Source organism: Moschus berezovskii, chromosome 2, assembly GCF_049115385.1.
Source record: "Moschus berezovskii isolate FMDL1 chromosome 2, NW_MosBer_1.0, whole genome shotgun sequence".
In the NCBI taxonomy this organism is placed as follows: domain Eukaryota; kingdom Metazoa; phylum Chordata; class Mammalia; order Artiodactyla; family Moschidae; genus Moschus; species Moschus berezovskii.
The window spans coordinates 39916726-39928470 of record NC_142461.1 but is presented as its reverse complement, the minus strand read 5'-3'; the positions used below and the strand labels follow the sequence as shown (position 1 = coordinate 39928470).

At 39.2% G+C, this 11745-nt stretch overlaps 1 protein-coding gene across 14 annotated transcripts in view; it reads left to right on the top strand.

Moving 5' to 3' along the window:
- The window catches only part of PIKFYVE (phosphoinositide kinase, FYVE-type zinc finger containing), an 85397-nt gene that overhangs the window by 48803 nt on the left and 24849 nt on the right, over positions 1 to 11745 (top strand). For all 14 annotated transcript variants that reach the window (XR_016035304.1, XM_088827915.1, XM_088827952.1 and 11 more), the window contains 7 exons: positions 954 to 1054; positions 2497 to 2568; positions 3462 to 3633; positions 5914 to 6092; positions 10239 to 10352; positions 10806 to 10914; positions 11018 to 11172. Coding sequence is in view for 13 of the 14 variants with exons in the window: in XM_088827915.1 (XP_088684041.1) it covers positions 954 to 1054; positions 2497 to 2568; positions 3462 to 3633; positions 5914 to 6092; positions 10239 to 10352; positions 10806 to 10914; positions 11018 to 11172 (902 nt within the window). In the remaining variant the exon portion in view is untranslated. The remainder of the gene's footprint in view (positions 1 to 953; positions 1055 to 2496; positions 2569 to 3461; positions 3634 to 5913; positions 6093 to 10238; positions 10353 to 10805; positions 10915 to 11017; positions 11173 to 11745) is intronic.

Below are 11745 nucleotides of genomic sequence, written 5' to 3'. Positions count from 1 at the left end.
GCTTACAATAAACTTTATATAAATATATGTTTTATACATTTATATAAACTTATTAAAAGTGATTTAGGGGTCTTTTAAATTTACATGAGCACATGTATATTTTTGCTTCATGATTTCTGTCTTTTATAACTCATTCCTTGTACATTATCTACAAAACACAGATAAGTAAGCATTTTGTGTAAGGATGCTTACATTTTATTGTAATGTATGTACAAGGATGTTTACTGAAGTGGTTATTTCTGACTGCTGTTAGAAGGATGAGTTAGATCTCATTGAATGACGCAGAGAGAGCCCATGACATATTTTCTTGTATTAAAAATCAGATTGTGTTTTAATATATGTAGCATTATCCCATTTTTATAGAAAAACAGAATCACCTGTGTATACTTCTGTGGGTGTTTTCATGTGTATATGTGTATGAGCTAGTGCAAATACATGATTTTTAACCACACAGTCAAATTTATCAGTTTGGGAGGTGGGGCAGCTTCAGAGGAGGAGAAGATTTATGTACTTCGGGGACTTTTGCATCTTCTTCTGAGCTGTTTAAATTTTGACAGACAGGTGTTACCTTTGTAATGCTCAAACGCAGGTATAAAATACAAATAAATAAATACCTTAGAATTTAGATTTCTGGGTATCTCAGGTTGAGATTATATCCAGCTATCAATTTAGACTGTTTCATATTCAAATAACTACTCCCAAAATAATTTAATGTAGTTTTGTAAAAATGAAGAGTAAGAAAACAAGTTATTTAGACATGTTTGCATTTTTAAACCTTTTGGATTGTTTTAACTTAAAAACTAACGGCTCTTCTTCCTTATATTTAGTTCCCTGTAGTTTTCAGTCTTCACTGGAACCCCTGTAGTGCTGATAGAGGCTTTACAAACCGAGTGGTGTGTTGGATGTTGTAGGCGGGCGTTGGAGTGCTCACCCGGATGTTCCTTCTCTTCCAGGTGGACTGTCTGAACCCTGTCAACCACCAGAGGCTGTGTGTGCTCTTCAGCAGTTCTTCTGCCCAGTCCAGCAATGCTCCCAGTGCCTGTGTCAGTCCTTGGTAGGACTCCTTCCCTCCCTTGCATGTTGCACTTAAGAACAGAATTCCAGCAACTGTGAAAAAATTCAGCCATTAGGCTGTGTAGGTACACGGCACGCTGCTGGTCGTATGTGAATTGATGGAACTTTTGAACTTGTAAATTAAATTATGAAATTTGGATTTGTTCATGGGTAGAAGTAAATAAAGGAGAAGGCAATGGCACCCAACTCCGGTACTCTTGCCTGGGAAATCCCATGGATGGAGGAGCCTGGTAGGCTGCAGTCCATGGGGTTGCTGAGTCTGACACGACTGAGCGACTTCGCTTTCACTTTTCACTTTCATGCATTGGAGAAGGAAATGGCAACCCACTCCAGTGTTCTTGCCTGGAGAATCCCAGGGATGAGGGAGCCTGGTGGGCTGCTGTCTATGGAGTTGCACAGAGTCGGACAGGACTGAAGTGACTTAGCAGCAGCAGAAGTAAATAAAAGTATGTTAAGAGTGAAGAGGGATGCACGAACAGTTTGTAATTATAAAAAAGTGAAAGTTGATACATAAAAGCTAGTTTTAAGCACCTTGATAACATGCACAAATCAGGCAGGTTTTCTTTGGGCATTGTTTTCATAAAAGCAGTCAGTTTTTTGCCTTAAGTTTTATTCTAAAACTTAATTCCAAGTAGATTGATAGAAACACATTTTATAATGTTATAATTTGTTTCCAATGATAGTCACAAAGCCTAGTTATTATACAGTTTACCTCTGGTCTGAAGTACTTTAGAACATAACTGCTTGTTTTTGGAGTATTTGCCACAACAAAATGTCTTCCATATTTTAATTTTGGACACCAGAAACACTCATTTCTACCAGTGAGATCAGGGAGTCTTATACATCAATCTAGCAGGCTGACTTGGGTCTGGTTGAGACCATGGGAATTTTCTCTGGGAATTTAGGTTGAGGTTTGAATAAGATGTCAGTTTCAAAAGGGTATGTGTAGCTGAACTCTCTTACTTAGGTATAAAGTTGGATATAAATTTAGGTACTGGCTCTCCTGGAAGAATATGAGCTGCTGCTCTTCGTGCTTAGTAATGGTGTAGACTGGAGAGCAGAGACAGGAGTCCCATTTTATATTGATGGAGTTTAAAGGTTTGTAAAGGAAACTTGTACTTCTTCCTAATGCAAATCAGACTTACCCATTTAATGTTATTGTTTATGTATCCTGATTAAATAGTTTCATAAGATACTAATGGACTGGGAATGGATATGATGCTGTAATATGGTAGTCCAAACCTATTATATTAGATAAGGTAAAACCTGTTCTGTAACAGCAAAAGAATATTACCTGTTTTGTTGGTAATAATACTGTGTTATAAGTACATCTAACAGATATCAGTTTGGGGTCTGATGAAAATGTCTTTGCTGGCTTGTAATTCTAATGATATGTTTCTAAGAAATGATCTTTTCTTTTAGGATTGTAACAATGGAATTTTATGGAAAAAATGATCTTACATTAGGAATATTTTTAGAGAGATACTGTTTCCGGTAAGAACCAGTTTTCTCATTATGTTCTATTTATGCTTTTTTTGATGCACAGAATTTCAGCCTAAACATAAACATGAGTTGGAGCACTGTTGTTTGACCTTCCTGTTCATGCCTCATGTCAGGGCTTACTGTACAGAGAAGTAATCTGTTTTATATTCAACCCAGGGAGTCTTCTCCAGTTCCTTTTTCAGATCTATGCACATCTAATTGCCCTGCAATCCTGCAGATTTTTTTTTTAGGATGTCTGTTTTTACAGTGATTCAAATGAGAGACAAGAGAAACTAAGGACCTCAGTTTGAAGCTTAGTGCCGTTGCTTGCCACTTATGTAACAAAGAGCAAGTAACTTAATCTTTGTGTATGCGTGCTCAGTCGTGTCCAACTCTTTGCGACTCCATGGACTGTAGCCCCCTAGACTCTTCTGTCCATGGAATTTTTCAGGCAAGAATGCTGGAGGGGGTTGCTCTTTCCTTCTCTAGGGGATTTTCCCAACCATGGTATCTAATCCTCATCTCTTGCGTCTCCCGCATTGGTAGGCAGGTTTTTTAGCACTAGCATCACCTGAGTTAATCTTTACCAGCCCTCTTTATAGGTATTAACAAACTCCCTAAAGGTCGAGAGTTTTAATAAGTAAAATGAGATGATGTTTTAGAAATGCTTGGCAAATGGAAGGTGCTTAACAAGTGGAACGTATCACTGTGATGTGGTTGAAGGCGGGGTGTTCAGCTCTGCAGGCTCGTAACAGGACGAGTGGTACCCTGAGCAGATCATCCACCATCATCCTTACTCTTGAGAGGATGCTGCACTTTCTCGTCTGCGGTCCTGATTAGCCAGCATTCACTATACATGGCTCCTCAGTTTCATGGTTAATGTGAGGACTTTCTTTTTGTCCAAGGCCTTCCTATCAGTGCCCTAGCATGTTCTGTGATACCCCCATGGTGCACCACATTCGACGCTTCGTCCATGGCCAAGGCTGTGTGCAGATAATCCTAAAGGAGCTGGATTCTCCAGTACCTGGATATCAGCATACAATTCTCACCTACTCCTGGTGCAGAATATGCAAACAGGTAAGTGTACCTTGTTGCTGTACTATTTTGTGTAGTATCATTTCTTTCTATAGTTCTTTCTTTGTGGTATTTTGGATTTGGTTTTTGTCTTTGGGCTCTTATTTATTTTACCTGCTGTATGTTCCCTTTAATGTTTATTTCCTGAAGGTTCCATTTTAGGATTTATCAGTTATTATATAAGATATAGGTACCATGTCCAGTAAAATATATGGAGACTTTATCTTGACAGTTCTCCATTATGTTTGATATTCATCAGTAAATGCTTATTTAGCACCATGTAGGTACCAGGTACTGTGCTAGGCCTTAGGAATGAAGAAAGAACAAGGTGTTGGCTCCTGTCTTCTTGGGGAGGAAACTGCCTTATAACACAATAATTACAGTATGCTAGAATGCTTGTGTAAGTTAGTCTAGGTCAACAATGCTATCTTCAGACATGAGGATGAGACCATGTTTAATTGATCTCTGCTGTTTCTCATGTTTATTCTTGGGGACAGAACCGTATGTTTTATTTCCTCTCTGTGCTTTTCTATCTCTGGAGGAAATATTTGATGCTAGTATTTTGTTTTTAATATATACTTTTTATTCAAATTGTTTGCAATGTGAATGTGCCAAATTTAACTTCATTGTTATATTAATTGGCTTATTTTGGAGTATGTTCGGAATCACATACAGGAATTATAGACAAAATAATAGTGCAACCTATTTCAGTATTAGTGGTTGAGGAGGGCGAAGTCAAAGATGGTTAGTCTTCAGTAGAAACATACATCCGTGAAATCATGTCTTGTGATAACTGATCTTTATATGCTTGTTCTTCTAGGCCTTTAGTCACTTAGGCAGCTAGCAATATTTTGTTGTAGAATGTGTGAACTTTTGTAGATTGTCTAGTGAAATAAGTAACTTAAATTTGATCTTTATATCTTGTATGTTTGGTACATACACATGATTGCAAAACAAAACTTCAGCCTTTGGGGTTATGCTAGAAAGGAAATGGTAAACAGTTTTTGTTACACAGAAGTGAAAAATTTTATGTATCAAAAAAAGTTACACTATATATGACCCAATATTAATATACTTACTATTAAACTTCTATAAGCCATAATAGAAATAATGGGCAAAGGGCATGAGAAAGCAGTTTAATACAAATGGCCAGTAGACATTTTTATCATTAGTAATAATAAAAAATGTATAAATAAAATAAGTGAAGTATGTTTTTATTTATTTTTTAAAGAAGTCACATTTCAAAGATATATAATTCCTGAAATCAGTAAGAAAGTAGGGAAATGGATACTCTCAGATACTGGTTGCAGTTGTCTCTCCAAATAGGTGTACTGGTTTATACAGTATGGCAGAAAGTATCAAAGACCAGATAAATGTTCATGCCCTTCTTTGACTTTACCAGTTTCCACTTTTATTAATTTATTGCAAGGAAATCATTATGGATACTTATAAATGTGTTTCTATATACCCACATTGAAAAGTTCATCAAAATAAAGAAAAGCTTGAAATGTTTTAAATGCCCACCAATAGAGATTGGTTAAACATGTCCATATAATAGGATATTCTGCAGCCATTAAAAATCAAGCTGCACAAGAATATTAAGTGTGGGAAAATATGATATATTACTAATAAGGTTGTGAAGCTATAAGAAAGAGTTTTTATTTATAAACATCCTGACTAAGGATATATGTTTTCATTTATGGAAAGAAAGCAATCACACTAGCATATTGATGGTGGTGGTAGGATTACTGATGAGACAGTTTCCGTAGCCATCCCTCACCCCACCCACCTCTAAATATTTTTTTGTTTTTCTAATTTTCTGTAGTCAGAATATATTAGACTTGTACTAAAGAAGAAAATACATTGTTTTTTATTTATTTTTTATACACTTGAAACAAACACAACACTATAAATGAAATATAGTACAATATAAAATAAAAATAAGTAACAGACCTTTGGGGCTTTACACAGAGTTAGAGTCCCTATTGAGGGATAACAGCACCACAGCCATACTGAATCCTCATGAAGGAGGCACACGAATGACTGAATTACAAGAGTTACAGGAATGAGAGCTGCTCACTTCCCAGAAACTATAGCTCACAGAAAGCCAACAAAGGCACGAGATACAGACCATTTACTTACGAATGTGTAAAACTCAAGAAAGTCCACATTATGCCTACAACATGTTGAAAGTGCTTCAGAATTCACACAATACTAATTTTGTTTTGTTTTTTTAAAGAGATTCTCAGTTTGTGGTAACAAACAATTTATGCTGAATTTCAGGTAACACCAGTTGTCGCTCTTTCCAATGAGTCTTGGTCCATGTCATTTGCAAAATACCTTGAACTTAGGTTTTATGGGCACCAGTACACCCGCAGAGCCAATGCTGAGCCATGTGGTCACTCCATCCACCATGATTATCACCAGTATTTCTCCTATAACCAGATGGTGGCATCTTTCAGGTAAGACGTCTAAGCAACCTTGTCACAGACACATGCTCCTTGGAAGGCGTTGTAGCGTTTGCACTGTTAGCAGATTGAACTCACTTTTGGTGTGTGTTGTTCCTCACCCATCAGCCTTGCAGATGCAGGGCCATACTCAGTGAAGAGCTATTACTTATTTAATCCTTTAAGAAATGGGTCACTATTACCCTCACTTAGAGACCTTATAGCTACAAATAGGGCTAGCGAGTGATGGAGTCATGATATAAACTGGTAGATTTGCTATTGTAGGTGTGACTCTTAACCATTGCTTTTGCATCTGAGCGCCTGTCAGAAGTTTTGCTAAGACATTACTTAGCATAAGGATAATTGGATAGAATTGGATAGCTGAAATCACTAGTTCAAAGAATGGTTTTAAATGATTGAGAAAGCCTTCAGAATATTTCCAGAATCTAGGGACTTCCCTGGTGGTCCAGGGGTTAAGAATCTGCCTGCCAACACAGAGGACATGAGTTTGATCTCTGGTCCAGGAAGATCTCATGCTGTGGAGCAACAAAGCCCGTAGGGCCACAAATGCTGGGCCTGCCCCTTAGAACCTGTGCTCTGCAACAAGGAAGCTACTGCAGTGAGAAGCCCACGCACAGCAGCAAAGACCCAGCAGAGCCATATATGTGTATATATATATCCAGAATCTGAACATATCTCCCCACCTCCAGCACTCCCATTCTGAACTGAATCTCTGTCGTCCTTCCTTCAGTTCAGTTCAGTTGCTCAGTCGTGTCCGACTCTCCGCAACCCAATGAATCACAGCACGCCAGGCCTCCCTGTCCATCACCAACTCCCTGAGTTCACTCAAACTCATGTCCACAGAGTTGGTGATGCCATCCAGCCATCTCATTCTCTGTCGTCCCCTTCTCCTCCCGCCCCCAACCTTTCCCAGCATCAGTCTTTTCCAGTGAGTCAACTTGTCGCATGAGGTGGCCACAGTATTGCAGTTTCAGCTTTGGCATCACTCCTTCCAATGAACACCCAGGATTGATCTCCTTTAGAATGGACTGGTTGGATCTCCTTGCAGTCCAAGCGACTCTCAAGAGTCTTCTCCAACACCACAGTTCAAAAGCATCGATTCTTCGGCGATCAGCTTTCTTCACAGTCCAACTCTCACATCCATACATGACGACGGGAAAAAACATAGCCTTGACTAGACGGACCTTTGCTGGCAAAGTAATGTCTCTGCTTTTTAATATACTATCAAGGTTGGTCATAACTTTCCTTCCAAGGAGTAAGCGTCTTTTAATTTCCTGGCTGCAATCAGCATCTGCAGTGATTTTGGAGCCCAAAAAAGTAAAGTCTGACACTGTTTCCACTGTTTTTCCATCTATTTCCCATGAAGTGATGGGACCAGATGCCATGATCTTTGTTTTCTGAATGTTGAGCTTTAAGCCAACCTTTTCATTCTCCTCTTTCACTTTCATCAAGAGGCTTTTGAGTTCCTCTTCACTTTCTGCCATAAGGCTAGTGTCATCTGCATATCTGAGGTTATTGATATTTCTCCCAGCAGTCTTGATTCCAGCTTGTGCTTTTTCCATCCCAGCGTTCCTCATGATGTACTCTGCATATAAGTTAAATAAGCAAGGTGACAATATACAGCCTTGAAGTATAACCTCAAGCAGCTTCCCTTTTAGCCTCGCCCTGCAGCACAGCAGTCTGAGTGGTCCTATTGTATGAAAATCAGCTTAGGCCACTCCTGTGCTCTGGAGCCTCCAGTGGTGTCTGTTTCACCCTGAGTGAAAGTAGAGTCCATTTATGGGCCTCTAGTAAAGTTGTGCTCAAAATTCTCCAAGCCAGGCTTCAGCAATATGTGAACTGTGAACTTCCAGATGTTCAAGCAGGTTTTAGAAAAGGCAGAGGCACCAGAGATAAAATTGCCAACATCCGCTGGATCATGGAGAAAGCAAGAGAATTCCAGAAAAGCGTCTATTTCTGCTTCATTGTCTATGCCAAAGCCTTTGACTGTGTGGATCACAATAAATTGTGGAAAATTCTGAAAGATGGGAATACCAGACCACCTGACCTGCCTCTTGAGAAACCTGTATGCAGGTCAGGAAGCAACAGTTAGAACTGGACATGGAACAACCGACTGGTTCCAAATAGGAAAAGGAGTACGTCAAGGTTGTATATTATCACCCTGCTTATTTAACTTATATGCCGAGTACATCATGAGGAACACTGGGCTGGAGGAAGCACAAGCTGGAATCAAAGATTGCCGGGAGAAATATAAATAGCCTCAGATATGCAGATGACATCACCCTTATGGCAGAAAGTGAAGAGGAACTCAAAAGCCTCTTGATGAAAGTGAAAGAGGAGAGTGAAAAGGTTGGCTTGAAGCTCAACATTCAGAAAACAAAGATCATGGCATCTGGTCCCATCACTTCATGGGAAATAGATGGGGAAACAGTGGAAGCAGTGTCAAACTTTATTTTTTTGGGCTCCAAAATCACTGCAGATGCTGATTGCAGCCATGAAATTAAAAGACGCTTACTCCTTGGAAGGAAAGTTATGACCAACCTTGATAGTATATTAAAAAGCAGAGACATTACTTTGCCAACCAAGGTCCATCTAGTCAAGGCTATGGTTTTTCCCGTGGTCATGTATGGATGTGAGAGTTGGACTGTGAAGAAAGCTGATTGCCAAAGAATTGTTGCTTTTGAACTGTGGTGTTGGAGAAGACTCTTGCGAGTCCCCTGGACTGCAAGGAGATCCAACCAGTCCATTCTAGAGGAGATCAATCCTGGGTGTTCATTGGAAGGACCGATGCTAAAACTGAAACTCCAATACTTTGGCCACCTCATGTGACAAGTTGACTCACTGGAAAAAACTCTGATGCTGGGAAGGATTGGGGGTGGGAGGAGATGGGGACGACAGAGAATGAGATGGCTGGATGGCATCACTGACTCTGTGGACATGAGTTTGAGTGAACTCAGGGAGTTGGTGATGGACAGGGAGGCCTGGCGTGCTGTGATTCATGGGGTCGCAAAGAGTCGGACATGACTGAGCGACTGAACTGAACTGAACTAACTGAAGCCTCCAATGTGGAAGACCCAGGTTCGATCCCTGGGTCGGGAAGATCCCCTGGAGAAGGAAATGGCAACCCACTCCAGTACTCTTGCCTGGAGAATCCCATGGACAGAGAAGCCTGGTAGGCTACAGTCCACGGGGTCGCAAAGAGTTGGACACGACTGAGCGACTTCACTTTTTTTAAGCCCCTCATACTCAGGCTTCTCACGCCTGCTCCTCTCCCCTTGTTCCCCATGTTTCAGCCTCTCTGGCCTCCAGGCTGGGCCTCAGTTATGCCAGGTAACCTCCTTCCTGGGAGCCTCTCATTGCTCTTCCTTCTCTCTGCTGCCTGTTTCTAGACATTTGCTTATTTTTCGTTACTGTTTTCAGATCTTTGTTCAGATTTCACCTGCCCTGACTCCTTCTCACCCCTAGCACTCCTTGTTTCTTTTTCGCCCTTTATTTTGCCCTGTAGCACCTACTCTGTGGCATAATGTATGTTTTAAGTATTTGTTTTTATTTATTGCCCAAGTCTTGTTGTTCCTGAATCATGAGAGCAGGAATTTTGGCCCTTGCTCAGCACCTAAAATAGCATCTAACACATAATAGGTCCTCAGAAAATATTTGTAATTGAACCTATTTCCTTTTTTAAGCAAGAGCTATTAGCCATGAACCTAGGGCCTAGGTTGGATATAGCATTTACTAGACAACATGAACGTCAGGTGGAAAGGAAACTCATGAAGAATCCTTGGGAGCTGAGAAGGTAGTGAATACCTGTGTCCAAGCTAATTATAGGTAGGAGTTCCTCTCTCTTCATGGAGGTTTATATCCCAGTCATTTGTTTTTATATGAGGGTGGCCTCAGGGGTAAATGATGATAGCACAATGCAGGGGAAAAACAACACAGAACAAAAATCTTTTTAAAACTGGGAAGGATATTGGTAATGATTGAAAGTGGTCTTCAGTATTTTTGGTTGTTTGAAAATGGCCATTTTATAGAAACTTAATCTCTTATGCCCGTAAGACTTAGTTGGCTGTCACGATACACCTCTACTCAAAATATTAAAATATTTTTCACTTTTCTACTATTACTTGTATTTTCTCCTCTCAGTTATTCTCCCATTCGGCTTCTTGAAGTGTGTGTTCCACTTCCCAAAATATTCATTAAACGTCAAGTCCCATTAAAAGTGTCCCTTCTTCAGGATTTGAAGGACTTCTTTCAAAAGTAAGTTTCATTTTCTTTGATCATGTTTTTGTTTAGTACTGCCTGAAATCTGAACTACTTTAAATATCTTGTTTGTTCATTCAACTTTCTTTGAAAACAGAAATAACCTATTTTCCTAATTGTATGTTTTATATGTCTGATGTAAAAATGGGAAAATGTAGACAATACACCAAAGTATTAAAAAAGAAGTCAGATCCTCCCAAGCATAACAACTGTTAAAGTTTGATGTACATCCTTTCAGGTCTTTTTTGTTCTGCAAAATTATATGATTCTTAATTAGATAAGGTATTAGTAAAGTTCTGTTTATATCTTTTTTCTACTTTTTAAAAAGATTTATTTAATTGGAGGCTAATTACTTTACAATATTGTAGTGGTTTTGCCCATCTTTTTTCTACTTGTGTTAGATTAGACAGTTTGATTCTAACTTTTCTAAAGTATTTAATGTTTGTTAAGAGTTTCACAGGTATATCTTGCTGTGGATGAAAGACTCGCGTCTTTGAAAACTGATACATTTAGCAAATCAAGAGAGGAAAAAATGGAAGATATCTTTGCACAAAAAGAGGTAATTTATTTTTCTGACAGAAACCCAGCAGTTAGTTGTGAATTTGTTAGAAGTTCCTTTTGGGGTGCGTCTCAGATTGCTGGAGTGGTTTTTGTTCCCCTAGATGGAAGAAAGCGAGTTCAAGAGCTGGACTGAGAAGATGCAGGCACGGCTCCTGTCTTCCTCCATGGAGACCCCCCAGCAACTGCAGTCAGTCTTCGAGTCACTCATCGCTAAGAAACAAAGCCTCTGTGAGGTGCTGCAAGCTTGGAATAACAGGTGTGACTCTAGTCAGGTGTTTCTTTCATATTATTGCAAAATGTGCTCTGCCATGATGTTTTTGATTTAAATATTTTTGTTTGTTGTGGATGTTGCCTTTTACTCTCAAGTTGTAGGAGGTTTTATTTTTATCACTCTTACCACCCTCCACTTCTTTCATCCTTTAAAGTGCAGTTTGCAAAGATACAAAAAAAAAAGATGAGAATAGCCTTCGTTGCTGTTTCAAATACAGTATGTGTGCTAACTGAATCTAATTTATCTGTAATAGTAAACCATGGAGTAATTATTGGGTGTTAGGCCATGAGTTTCAACTGATTGTTTTGTGTATTTTGTACCTGTATTTAAATATTTATCTGGGGAAATATTTCCTTTTAATGCATATTGAAAAGTTCAGTTGGATTAGCATAGCATTTATTTATTGAGCACTTGGATGATGCTAGGCACTAAGTAAGGCACCAGATGGATATGTACTCTTTTATTTGATTTTGAGTCCCACATGTGTATATACTGCTTTCATTTTACAGAGGAAACTGTGGCTCTACAAGACTAAGGAATTTGCCCAAGTTATATAGC